A 14,526-nucleotide genomic window follows, 5' to 3' on the forward strand; every position below is an offset into this window, starting at 1 on the left:
CCGCGGTCTTTCCAAGACTGTGCTTGCACTTTGTCAATGTTTGGCACTCATCATCTCATTTCCCAGAGCCATCATCTCGCCTCATGACATCATTTTTCATACCATGAGCAGAACATTGACATCAAACTCAGGCTGTTTTTCCTCTGGTGAGTTGTCAGGCAGCATGTAAGAGACCCTTCTCATGTTACGACATGTTAATTGGACTAAAGTCCTCATTGCTTTATGCAGCTGGCACAAATGCTGATGGCATTTTATCCACCCCGCCCATTGGAAGTAACGATTGAGCAGGCATGTAAGATTTTTGAATGTTTTCACCTTTCATAGCAGAGTGGCATGGGTTCTTGTTCTTCTGGCTACACCCACTGAGATGGTATTTAAGTTGGAGTCCCCCACCATCCTTTCATCAGTCAGCTTAGAAGCACAACAAGACCTCAGCCTACCGCACCAGGAACAAAAACAACCAAGTGGACGGCATTTCACCAAGAACCATGTCTGTGGAAACTTCAGCAACTTTCTCTGTTCTTCTGATCATAATCTCATCGGTAAGTTTTCACTCAACCATACAGCATCATTTGTTATCAAATGAATGTGTGCATTTAGTCATTACATTAGTGTGTTAAAAAAAAAAAGTTTTACGACAGCTATAAGAATTTCTCTTAAATGACCAGACTTAAAATACATTTCTCATTATTTATTCCTTTTCCATCACTATGACTGTAGTATAAATAATGTGTTGTTGAATCAAAACATTGGCTCAACTACTGTGAGTTTCGTCTTTGTCGCCCTCTCGTGGCGTAATCTTTATATGCCTAAACCAGCTAAATATTATGTACTCTAATTCAGTAATGCCTCTATTATCGGTGTTAATAAGCCGACTGCATGAACTGAAAAATCGAGGGGTAGTATCAGGCCCCCTCCCCCATTTTGGACATACATTTTTGTTTGTTTCTGTATATAATATCAGTAAATGTATATTAAAACCCTATAAATGCATATGTTTTCATGGCAAGATTAAATAATAGTTTGTAATATGTAACTAAAATACTAATAATATAAATAGCATACGTAAAATTAATGTATAAAATATATAAATAATACGTACAGTGCCTTCATTTCTCATTCTCTTGCATATGATGCGTGTAGGTGTTATGTAGATGTACTGTTAAATAAAGTTTACATACATACGTTTTTAGAACTTTTTTAAATATAATTATACAATATAAAATATAATATTTCTTTAAAAATTCTTAAAAAGTTGAGCTGCAAAGCAGCAACTGATCACTATATAATACAGCAGCACAAGAATCCTTTTCGTTGTATTCTACATACTTTAATTTGAAGTTGTTTAAAATCCTTGAACAGATTTCTGCACTCACAAAAGACAGAATTAGGTATGTCTTGCAATTATTAATGGCATATTTTGCTTCAGAAATGCTCTTTATGAGTATTTTTAGAGTAATTTTTAGCCACACACCAGGCACAAATTGTTAGAAGTCTTTTTCAGGTAGCTGAGGTGCATTTGTATGGTATCTCTCAAATATCTATATCATGTGAATTCGAAAAATGTTCTTACCACAGACTAAAAACTATAACATTTAAAAAATGGCAGATTGAATCATTTTCCAAATGCCTAAAAATAAAAAAAGGTTTGTTTGCATTTCCGTTCTATGTAGGCATGTGCCGGTATGAGATTCTGACGGTATGATAATATCTCGGTTTGACGGTTTCACAGTATCAAGGTATTGCAATTACAGCTGTATAACGTGGTATTTTGAGATATCTGGGTTCAAAATAATCTTTCAATTGAACATGCATTTTTATTTTTCAAAACAAGTTAATAAGTTGGAACATAGCAACAGCTCAACATTATTACCATCAGAACAAAAATACTTGAATTATTTTCTATAAAAAGCATGCGTGTATGACTCTTACCATGTTTACATGATACACACACTCTTTTTCTCAACACAGACAGTTGTCAGAGAGAAACACATTTTTTTTACCACCTCTAGTCACAATAAGCACGCTGGAGTTAACTCTTGTAGCTGGTGATTCAGATTCAGATATTTATTTGTCATTAACACCAGCTCTCACAAGATGACAGATGACAACGAAATTCTGTTCAATGAGTGGACATCGGGCCGCTGTAGACGTTCCGCACCGCCAATTTCTTTCTGTTCTCCAGAAATTAAAGAGCAAATTATAAGTAGACACACATATATTATACAACATAGCAGGGATACGACACGACGCACAGGTCATGTGCAGGGATTTTTTATACGAAAAAAAAAGGAGAACTACCAGTCATGGCTGGAGGAAAGGGGGTGGGGGGTCAGTGATAGTAAGAAAAAGGCGGTGGCAGACTGGAGGGGGGGAGGTTGTGTGAGTGTGTGTATGCACAAGTGTATCAGTATTTGTACGTGTCTGTAGACAAAATAAGAGTTGCAGGGCCCTGCGACAGGCCTTGGGAAGAGATCAAGGGCAACAGATAAGGCCATCAGCGGGGTGGGTTAAGGGTGTTCGGGAAAGGAAAATTATAATCGAATTAAGTCGAATAAGTTATTCATTATGTCCAAATACGGTTGGTCTTTAGTCAAATTCGCACTCCTCATGGCGTAGGCGAGACCTCAAGTCCCTTAAGTCATTGCCAATAGTCGCGGTCTGCCTCGACAGTTCCGTCACCTGGCGCAAGGTAGCATCCACTTTTCTCCATCCTTCCTCGGACCGAACCGTGAGTCCACAGAGTCAGTTCTCGATCCGAGCCTCGACGCAGTCTTCCAATGCCTTGAATCGCACCGTTTGATCCGTGGTCAATTTGTTGATTTTCTTGAATGCTGCCGTCTTGGAAACTTTCCGGTAGAGCAGGGCACCTCCTAAGCCAAGCAGAAGGAAGCCCACGACCGTCACGCCAAACAGCCAAATATCCTCGATATCTTCCACAGATAGGACAGTAAGACATGCTGGCTTCCAGTGATCCCATGAATCTCTTACATATCCAGCAGCGAAGGTACCATCTGGGCAAGACGCCTCTCCTGGTGCATCGTGTCTTGTTGAAAAAATCTTGTCAATTGCGCTTTGAGACCAACTAATGAGATCCATTTTCGTATGAGAGACCAGCACAGTTGATCCACAGAGGGAATACAAAAAAAGCAGACAGACTAGACTGATGAAGATAGCGGCAAGAAGAAAGCGTTGGTGGGAAACGTTCATGAGTGTTTACTAACCTTTAAATGTATATAAGGTCGAAATGATATTGGAGGTATTGCCTCCTCGGCAGCCACCCTCCGCAAACATGTTTTACATGTCGTTTGGCCCTCCTCCTCTCAGGCGCGGCCGTCTGTTACTTTTCTGTAGTATTCCCATACCAGCGATTTTTTTTTCTTCGATGGGGAAAAAGTTCTGGAGTTTCACCTCTACCAGCCATCTTCTGGCACAGCTGACTCACTGACTCTGAGCAACAACCATTGGGGGAGGATTGAGCCTTGCAGCTGCAACTAAGGGATTTCTCTCTGCATGTTTGGGACATAAAATATAGCTAATACCATAGAGACAGTATGAAGGGGATCACATATCATATCACGGTATACCTTGACACCAGTAATCGGCACATCCTAGTTCCATGTAAGATATGACACGTCAGCTTGTCGTTTTGCATCTGGCAATGACTTAAGACGGAGGTGTGAAATGTACGGCCAGTTGGCCGAAAGCGGCCCGCAAAAGGGTCCAATGGGGGGGTTCTGCCTGACAGGGCTTTATAGCTCATTCATACTCAGTGGTGTTAATAATAGCGTGAGAGCATAACAGCGTTTCTAATGGCCATATTTTTTTCAGTTGTGAGTAATCTAATACATTACTTTTCCCATCTTTGCAACGCCCTTACCATTACTGAGGATGTGAACGGGTGCGTTACTACAATTTGGTTGAATGAAGCACAAGTTGTCTGATTCTGTCACACATCCATCTGCCTGCCTGCCCTGAAAAGTGCAGAGCGGGATGAGGGAAGGGAGTGGTGATGCTGTTGGAAAAGCGGAGATGTTTGGCTAGGTGACTGAGAGTGTTAGCATAGCATTCTCCTTTTTGTTAGCATTAGCATTTTGCGTGGCAAGCGTCATCTTAAACTCTCGGAAACTTTTTTTTTTTTTTTTTTTTTACACACAGTTGGTGGTGTCCAGGTGGGTACAATTCATTGAAAATAATGTACTGTTTTCCTGCTGAGTGTGCCTTGTTATCACCTCATTCTTGTAGACGCTCCAATATAATTGCCATTGACAACGCTAGACGTCCAATTCATTTAGACTGGAAGGACGAGCTGTGAATGCTCGTCTTCCAGTGCACTGTCGGTGTTTGACGTCCAATCCATTTTCACTGGGAGTTTGTTCATTCGGGGACACAATGTCCAAACAACAAACGTCCAATCTATTTTGACTCCCAGTCAAAATGTCTAGCACCATCAATGGCAGCCAATGTGTTAACTTATTTGGTCAAAAATAAACTAGTCCAGACCCCATGAAATCTAATTGCCTTGAATGTGGCCCTTGAACATAAATGAGTTTGACTTAAGTTGCGCAAATTGTTCTGTTGCAGACAATGGCCCAGGAGTGCTCACAGCCCTGCGCCTGCCCTGCAGACCCCCCTCCCTGCCCAGTGGGTACCAGCTTGGTACTCGATGGCTGCGGTTGCTGTAAAGTGTGTGCCAGGCAATTAGGAGAGCCCTGCAATCTTCTCGAGCCCTGCGACCACCACAAGGAGCTCTACTGTGACTACGCACTGCTGAGTGACACAGACACTGGCATCTGCATGGGTAAATATTGTCCATTACTTTTAAGGCAGGGTAACTACAGTGGTACCTTTACTTAAGAAGGTCTCTACATACAGAATGTTCAGGTTAAGACTCGCCTCAATGGGAAAATATTGCAGTATGGCTGGCACTTGCAGCTCCCAGACTTGACGGAACGTAACATACTTACAGCTGCTATGCAATTGGCTATTGCCTAGCATTTCCCGGCATCCAATTGGCTAAGAGGGACCTATACTGTATGTGTATGTGTGTATCCCAGCGACCTCTTCATTCGCCCCTCATGTTTAGACAGCTTTACATGAGTGTAATAACTTTGAGTCTTTATTCTTATTTTTTTACAATATGCAAAACTCAGATTTTATGTTTATTTTGCAATAATCTAATTGTAACATATATTTGTGACATATTTTGATGCATTTTTATGCATTATAAAAGGTTTACGCCTGAATTTTGGGGGGCTTGGAACGGATTTGGGCATTTACATGGAAAATACGTCTCTACTTCCAGAATTTTCAAGTTAAGAAACTACTTCCAGCACCAAATACATTTCGTAAGTAGAGGTAACACTGTATTATCATTTTTATAGCAGTTAAAAGTGGTCCATATAGCAAGGTTGATGAAAACGGAAAAAAATGATGAAAAGTACAATTGAGAAACCAGTTTAGTTAACTGAAATACAAATCAATTTTAATTAATAGTATTATATTAATATATGTTTGATTTGATTTTTATTCATTTAATAATAATTAACTAATAAGTAGGGCTGTCAAAATTATCGCGTTAACGGGCAGTAATTAATTTTTTAAATAATCACGTTAAAATGTTTGACGCAATTAACGCACATGCCCCGCTCAGGTTAAAATGACAGCAGTGTAATGTCCGCATGTTACTTGTTACCTGTTTTTTGTATTTTGGCGCCCTCTGCTGGTGCTTGGGTCCAAATGATTTTATGGGTTTGGGGCGTGAGCATGGTGTAATGACATCAACAATGAAAAGCCACTAGTTTATTTTTTTGGTTGAAAATTTTACAGATTTTAATAAAACAAAAACATTAAGAGGGGTTTTAATATAAAATTTCTATAACTTGTACTAACATTTGTCTTTTAAGAACTACAAGTTTTTCTATCCATGGATCGCTTTAAGAGAATGTTAATAATGTTAATGGCATCTTGTTGATTTATTGTTGTAATAAACAAATACAGTACTTATGTACCGTATGTTGAATGTATAAATCCGTCTTGTGTCTTATCTTTTCATTCCAACAATAATTTACAGAAAAATATGCCATATTTTATAGATGGTTTGAATTGCGATTAATTACGATTAATTAATTTTTAAGCTGTAATTAACTCGATTAAAAATTTTAATCGTTTGACAGCCCTACTAATAAGCTTATTGTCACAATGATAAAATTGATACTAAAACTGATAAAAACTACACTAAAATAGTTCAAAAATTGGAAACTGATACAAACTAGCAAATCTTCTCTAAAATAATTCAATCGAATTGAATGATACATATAAGAGATGTTTAATTAAAAACTAAATTAATTGAAATATTTAAAAAATATATATATACAGTATATATATTATATATATATGCAGTATATATTATATATATATGCAATATATATATATATATATATATATATATATACATACATACACATACGTATATATATTTATAAATATATACACATACGTATATATATTTTAATAACTGTTTTTAAGCACTTCAAATGTAACACTGTAATTATGATATGTTTTAAAATGTTACTGTTCCACCAAATTATTTCTAAAACAAGAACAAAGCAGAAAATGGTTGTTTTTATTAAATGCTTCGTTAAGTGAGTCCACTCAAATCCCGCTCAAGCTGATCGCTTACTCACAATGAGTTACCGTAACAACTGTTTAACAAGTTAAAGGATGATTGACACATGCGGCGCTTTGAAGTTTTGGCTTCCCGACATCTCTGGCAAGATCAAACCTTAATGTCTGTCAATCATCGTTAACTTTAATAAGCAACTCCAGTGCACTGTCTGTCCAAGAAAAGGAGCAGGAAGGAGAGTGAGACTACGTGATCGATCAGGACAGCTCATCTGTATTTATTTATTTTTTTGATTGAAAAAAAAAATCCACAGTGGACAGAAGGTGCAAAGTTTGAAGCGTGAAGTAGCGATCACTGTATATCAAACAAATAACAAAACGCACTGTAATAACTAGGGTTATCCGGTATTATCAGGAGGCTGACACTATTGGGTGAAATGAGATGCTTGGGATTTGTTAACTGAGGGAAAGACCCCAATCACTCTTGGTGTACAAATAAAATGAACAATAAATGAAAAATAGTGAATCATAAATTCATCATATTTAACTACTGCATTAGCAGAAAGAAATAGTAAGAAATAAAACACATAATTTCTAATTAGAAATCTGTGCAAAAGCCCAGCAAAATGCATCTTGTCACTCATTTCTTGGGCTATTGTCTGGTCCCATGATTGTCTGCCATTAAGCACTGTGCGAGCCATAAGTAATATGGCAGTGCCTTACTGACACTTTGCACTTGCCAGGATTATCTGAGAGAGAACATGATAAAAAAAAACTGATGTTTGCACTATTTTAAGTTGAATAAGAAATATAGTGATGCTGGCCCTTTCCCCCCCATAACTTCAGTTGGAGTTGTTCTCTTATTTTTCACAGGATGTTAATTTTATTTTTTTTTTTAAACCTTGAAATTGTTACATTAATCCTTTTTAAAGAATCAATGTGGGCATCATGATACAATTAGCCATAATATGTCAAGTCCACGACCTAATATATTGGTATCGGTTTCATATCGGTATCGGAATTTTGGCATTGGACAACATCATTCTTGGACAGATCTATACTCAACGATATTGGATAAAACCAAAAACTATACTGTAAGAAACCTTATAATAAAGCTGTAATAGTTATGCCCAAATCCATCTCTGACACTCTTTGAGCTCTATTGGTTATAAGGTTTATCCCCTACCTACATTGTGTCCCCTTAGCTTGTAATGCTACCTATAGCTAGGTATCATATACAGTAACAATAGTTAATACTGTACAAGTAGCAAACTCTAAATGAGCATACATTTTTGGTGTCAAAATGATGTCAATGTGGATACAGTAAACTGACACAGTACATTTTATTATTAGCTTGATAAAGAGTTTTAGTGAAAGCTTTGCGATTCCTCACCTAAAAAGTATACGCTACATGCCGTATATAGATTTTATTAAGTAGGCTTGGAATTTCTGATCAATGAAAAAAATTGGGTTAATTTGTATTTACAGTAATAAGTATACGTAAGTATCATCAAATGCAGGTTAAATATGCTGCACCACTGTCCTTGTGTTTTATTAGTAGCAGTTGGTCAAACTCTGTTTTGATATTTGTCCGCAGCTCAAGAAGGTCTGCCGTGTGACCTGGGTGGAGTCATCTACCACAGCGGGGAATCCTTCCAACCAAGCTGTAAACACCAATGCGTGTGTATGAATGGCGAGATCGGATGTGTGCCGACGTGTCCCGGTAACGTCAGGTTGCCGTCCCCCGACTGTCCGTACCCTCGCCGCATCAACATTCCGGGAAAGTGCTGTGAGGAGTGGGTGTGTGACCAGACGCCTCAGGACCACCTCTATGAGTCAGTGATGGGTGGTAAGTACAAGCTTTGTCACATAATCCATACAGTATGCATTACCAGAATGTAATTACACATAAGAGTATTACTAAAGCATGGCAACTATGTGCTGTCTGCACATACGTAAATACTGGTGATATTTTCCCCTGACAGGAGCCTCTCAGATTCATCCACTGCCTTCTTCACAAGCCATCCCAGGATTCAGAGAGGTGCCCGTTCACGGGCCACAACCAGAGAGTCCCAGAGATAACTGTATAGTCCAAACGACAGAGTGGAGCGAGTGCTCGGCCAGCTGTGGCATGGGGGTCTCATCCCGCATTACTAACGACAACCAGCGCTGTCAGCTGGAAAGACAGACAAGGGTCTGTTTGATTCGACCCTGTGACACCCAGCAGGAGAAAGAAATTAAGGTTTGTTAACATCTTTGTTTTGGGAATTGCTTGGGGAATAATTGAAGACAGAATGGCGAATGCGTGAGTTGGGGTTGTCGAGCAGAAGAATTTTCTAATTAATTAAATTTCTAATTAATTTTCTAATTAAATAATTAAAACTTTGGAATCTTGATTTAACAGTGTGGTTTTTGGCAGCCCTTTTAATTTTTGTCTTAGTCTTTTGGATGAAAATACTTATTAGTCTTAGTCATATTTTAGTCATTTCAAAATGTTGTCCTTAGTCTAGTTCTATGAAATCTCATACAATTTTCGTCTAGTTTTACTCGACAGTTAGTCCAAAAAAAAAAAAAGGTTTCCAACAATTTCAAATGAACATAGACCGACGAGCACATATTCTAGCGCCTACAAGGACACACAAAATTTGTGTACATTATTTTCAATTAAACCTACCTAGAAGCATTGAACTCTGTTAAAAAAAAAGATGTCTCAGCCTTTAACATCCCCTAGACTTAATGACCAGAAAAGCCAATTGTTTCTGCCTTAGAATCATAGGCGTAGTTTCACTTTTTTTTTGGGGGGGGGGGGGCTCTTTACATGTTGATGACCCCGAAACGCAATGTCAGCAATAAAATTAACTTGCAAGAATATAATAAGTTGAAAATGAGCGTTTTTTTGTTTACCAGCATTCTTGAGGGCAATTCTAAATCAGGCTGTAGGACAGCTATACTTTTCGCCAAGATCGTCATCCATTGAATATGGTACGGCCACCGGTGTTGTGCCAATGTAGTCACCCCCGTCAAAAATTGTATCCCCTGGGCGGAGCCACTGCGCTGTACTGATTTGCTTGATTTCCGTGTTTTGGTGATGTATCTACGAGGTTTTTAAAAAATGGCCTATCCATCAAAAACAACTTTTTTTCCCTGTCGTATAATGTAACATACGTACTGAACGTAAAAAAGGCAATGTTTTACTGTTCTAAAAATTACATATATCCATCTTGCCTCTTCGGTCCTCAGGTGGTTTTGGCTAAGCAATGCAAATGACCATCTAATGTGCTAGTCACATGATGTGTTCGAAGAATAAATTTGACCCATTATAAAATAACTTTTGTTCATTTCATTCATTTTTGTTGTTTGTTTTAATGCTTTACAACTTTTACAGACAATATTTTAAGGGAAAACTCTTAATTTTAAAATCATATATAAGTCAATCACATGCAATTGAGCGAACGCTTGAAAAAAATGCCTCAACAGCGAAAGCGCTTTTCAACTTCGTCCACTCCACCGTGATGCTCACTGGGGTTACTGAAAAAAAAAAAAAAACACAAAATAAATAACGCACGTTAATAACCAAACTTTAAGCCCCACCCTCTCAAATAAGTCCATCCCTTCCATCCTCAAAGAAATCCTCGCTTCAGAGCGCCAAATTTAAATAAGCAAGTTACTCTGCCCCACCCTGTATATAAAAGAGAATGTTTTTCTTTGGTAGGAAAAACAACATTTAACAATACCGGACAGTTTCAACCTTAGTCTTTGGCCACAGTTGTAGACAGTATGAGCATACAGATTACTGACGCCATGATATTTTTTTTCCATAGCGAGGCAAGAAATGCGTGCGGACACCTAAGGCCCAAAGAGGGATGCACTTCGAGTTGTCAGGCTGTACCAGCACCAGGCTATACAAACCAAAGTTCTGCGGCGTTTGTACGGACAACCGATGCTGCACGCCTCACACAACCATCACCGCTGAGGTGGAGTTCCGCTGCCCAGAGGGAGACGTGTTTAGGAAAAAAATGATGTTCATCAAAACGTGCTCTTGCCACTTTGACTGTCCGCGGGACAATGACATCTTCCTAGCTTCCAACACACGGAGGATGATCGGTGACTATGACCACAACATGTGATATTAAGAAGGCCTTTTATAATGATCGCATCCTGCCGCACCTTTTGCCCCAGTCTGACCACTACACAAATATTCAATCAATCTAAAGCCAGCCTACAGTAATTTGTTGCTGTACATTATTATAGCAGATGACTGTGTCTAGAGTCGGTACAATTTGGCTCATCAAGTTTTGCCCTTAAAGATTTTGAACCATTGACTCTTAAGGAATGTCTCCTCAAGTCTGACAATGCACACAGGATGTGTAGTTGGTGAAAAGACTGTCATATGCTATTGTAGTTAGTATATTTGGTCCAAAGGAAAAGTATTCAGGGTAATCCATTTGTTCAAACTAACTACAACTAGTCACTGATGGTGTCGTGGACTTTGTGCAGGTTTTGTGGGTTTAATTCCCACTCAGAGACAGTGTGAATGTGGATGCGGATGGCTGCCAGTCTCCATGTGATTGAATCGTGACCAATTCAGGGTCTACTTGCCTTTCGGATAGAACAGGGGTGTCAAATGTACAGTCCGCATGCAGAATAATTTAGTGTGTGGTTATCAGTCAGCACAAACTATTAAAGCCGAAAGCAATATGGCATATGTAGTAAACAAGATGAGAAAACAAAACTTACCAAGCAGCACCTGACATGTGTCTTACAAAAGTCTGGAGCACACTTGCTTATTCACCAGCCGGTGAGTAAGCCTGTGTGTGGGGGCGGGTTTTGGCGCAGCACGTCACATGAGTGACACATCCAAACACTATTATGATGAGTGCTAACTACACATACGTTAAGATAATGTCATACAGTGGGGCAAATAAGTATTTAGTCAACCACTAATCGTGCAAGTTCTCCCACTTGAAAATATTACAGAGGCCTGTAATTGTCAACGTGGGTAAACCTCAACCATGAAAGACAGAATGTGAAAAAAAAAAAAGGAAAATCACATGTTTGATTTTTAAAGAATTATTTTGCAAATCATGGTGGAAAATAAGTATTTGGTCAATAAGTTCATCTCAATACTTTGTTATGTACCCCTTTGTTGGCAATAACGGAGGCCAAACGTTTTCTGTAACTCTTCACAAGCTTTTCACACACGGTTGCTGGTATTTTTTCCCATTCCTCCATGCAGATCTCCTCTAGACCAGTGATGTTTTGGGGCTGTCGTTGGGCAACACAGACTTTCAACTTCCTCCACAGATTTTCTAGGGGTTGCAATCTGGAGACTGGCTAGGCCACTCCAGGACCTTGAAATGCTTCTTACGAAGCCACTCCTTTGTTGCCCTGGCTGTGTGTTTGGGATCATTGTCATGCTGAAAGACTCAGCCACGTCTCATCTTCAATGCCCTTGCTGATGGAAGGAGATTTTCACTCAAAATCTCTCGCTACATGGCCCCATTCATTCTTTCCTTTAAACAGATCAGTCGTCCTGGTCCCTTTGCAGAAAAACAGCCCCAAAGCATGATGTTTCCACCCCCATGCTTCACAGTGGGTATGGTGTTTTTCGGATGCATTTCAGTATTCTTTCTCCTCCAAACACGAGAACCTGTGTTTCTACCAAAATGTTCTATTTTGGTTTCATCTGACCACAACACATTCTCCCAGTACGATCATCCAAATGCTCTCTAGCGAACCGCAGACGGGCCTGGGCGTGTACTTTCTTTAGCAACCTTTGTTACTGTGGTCCCAGCTCTCTGTAGGTCATTCACTAGGTCCCCCCGTGTGGTTCTGGGATTTTTGCTCACCGTTCTTGTTATCATTTTGACGCCACGGGGTGAGATCTTGCATGGAGCCCCAGATCGAGGGAGATTATCAGTGGACTTGTATGTCTTCCATTTTTCTAACAATTGCTCCCGCAGTTGATTTATTTACACCAAGCATTTTACCGATTGCAGATTCAGTCTTCCCAGCCTGGTGCAGGTCTACAATTTTGTCTCTGGTATCCTTCGTCAGCTCTTTGGTCTTGGCCATAGTGGAGTTTGGAGTGTGACTGACTGAGATTGTGGACAGGTGTCTTTTATACCGATAATGAGTTAAAACAGGTGCCATTAATACAGGTGACGAGTGGAGCCTCGTTAGACCTCATTAGAAGAAGTTAGACCTCTTTGACAGCCAGAAATCTTGCTTGTTTGTAGGTGACCAAATACTTATTTTCCACTCTAATTTGGAAATAAATTCTTTAAAAATCAAACAATGTGATTTTCTGGGGTTTTTTTCCACATTCTGTCTCTCATTGTTGAGGTTTACCCATGTTGACAATTACAGGCCTCTCCAATGTTTTCAAGTGGGAGAACTTGCACAATTAGTGGTTGGTTAAATACTTATTTGCCCCACTGTATCCCTCTTCTAGAGTGCCAACAAAACTGAAAAGGATTTTACAACATTTATACAAATCAGTGACAACGGACAAAATTGTCAAATGTATCATTTTCAACTTTTTCCCAGTTTAAAAATAATTTCCAACCATGGCCACATACTGGCCACATACAGACAAGTCGGTGCACAAGTGTGTATTGATGTGCCCAACGAATATTTGTAATTGACAAAAAGCCACAACCATGTGGAGATGCTGAAAGACTGCGGGTGTCCCATAGATAACCCCCAAAGTGTAGTTTAATTTTCCTTGTTGGGACTCATTTGGTCCATGATAAAACGTATATTTGTATCTTCCATCCTGAATGGTCCAAAGACACACTTATAGCATGCACGACTAAGTGTTGCTGATAAAGTTGATGATGTCAAATGTATTAAAAAAAAAAAAAAATCATAAGACAAGTTTGGCAGCCAGCAAACACGAAACTATTGTGAATGCTTTGAGACTATGTACAGTTTTGTACTATAATTTATCTTTAATGCTGACTGTATATTGTATATGATATTGTTCAAGTTTTTCCACTGTAACCACCTGACTAAGATACTGAGTACTTGTCTTTTGCACTTTTGTCTCTTTTTCCTCAATAAACAAAGTATATTTTTATAGATATGGTGTTGTCATTCATGCCAGTAAACCCGTAGTTACTGCGGTCTTTCCAGATTAGCGTACCGCACAAATGCTATTTTTAGACCACGATGTCGCCACCGTAACCCGGAAGTGGGTCAACATAGATGCGGCCTCGCATACAACTCATGTTATTACTACTTGTTTTCTGCCGGTAATTTTTCAAAAAAGAACATGCCGAGTAAACACTTCTGCTATGGAACTTGTAGAAACGACTCAAGACATTACGACATATGAAGGATGTTTTCTTAATACGTTTCCTGAAGCCAAAAAAGAAAAAAATGTGAACAGTGGATCAACTTGCACGGACGTCCAAAAGACCAGTTTAACGCCAGCAAGGTGAAGCCATTCACCTTCATATGCAGTAAACATTTTGTTGGGAGCCATGTTCCTGCAGAAGATGAAAAGGGAAGCCATTTTGATATTTTTACTTAATTTTTAGCGTGGTGTTTTGTCGTGCTGCTTCTGTCTGACAATGAATGACCTGAAAAAAATTAAAATGGTACCTGACTGCCACTTTTGTTACATTTTCTGTTTAAAAAAAACAACTTTAGTAAGGGGGAAGAGTAAATAAATTATAGAATTAAGTTTTGTAATAATTGAAAAAAATTAAAAGTGTTTGTTAGCTGTCATTGAGTAGCATTTGCGATCGCCACACAAAAATAGCAATGTAAATTACCCTCAAGAATGGTCAGAGACGTAAGACAACCAGAGGATATAATATATAAGAAAGACAGGGCATATGTTGGGTAAAGGATAGATTTTTGAAACAGGAGAATGTCATTGTCAGAGATGAAAGG

At 39.0% G+C, this 14,526-nt stretch overlaps 1 protein-coding gene across 1 annotated transcript; it reads left to right on the forward strand.

Annotated features, from left to right (window-relative positions):
* Positions 1–246: 246 nt before the first annotated feature.
* On the forward strand, positions 247–13,808 carry ccn2b (cellular communication network factor 2b). The gene is made up of 5 exons (XM_057828030.1): positions 247–542; positions 4,585–4,801; positions 8,222–8,473; positions 8,610–8,866; positions 10,446–13,808. The coding sequence occupies exons 1-5, from the start codon at positions 489–491 to the stop codon at positions 10,749–10,751; spliced, it is 1,086 nt and encodes a 361-aa protein (XP_057684013.1). The 5' UTR covers positions 247–488; the 3' UTR covers positions 10,752–13,808.
* Positions 13,809–14,526: the final 718 nt, after the last annotated feature.

Source organism: Corythoichthys intestinalis, chromosome 22, assembly GCF_030265065.1.
Source record: "Corythoichthys intestinalis isolate RoL2023-P3 chromosome 22, ASM3026506v1, whole genome shotgun sequence".
In the NCBI taxonomy this organism is placed as follows: Eukaryota; Metazoa; Chordata; class Actinopteri; order Syngnathiformes; family Syngnathidae; genus Corythoichthys; species Corythoichthys intestinalis.

Bases quoted from the DNA above. Each gene is read 5' to 3' on its own strand.
- ccn2b (XM_057828030.1), top strand. From the start codon at position 489: ATGTCTGTGGAAACTTCAGCAACTTTCTCTGTTCTTCTGATCATAATC. The intron at 8,474-8,609 runs GTAAGTACAAGC...TTCCCCTGACAG, and splicing joins CTATGAGTCAGTGATGGGTG to GAGCCTCTCAGATTCATCCA. The intron at 8,867-10,445 runs GTTTGTTAACAT...TTTTTTCCATAG, and splicing joins AGCAGGAGAAAGAAATTAAG to CGAGGCAAGAAATGCGTGCG.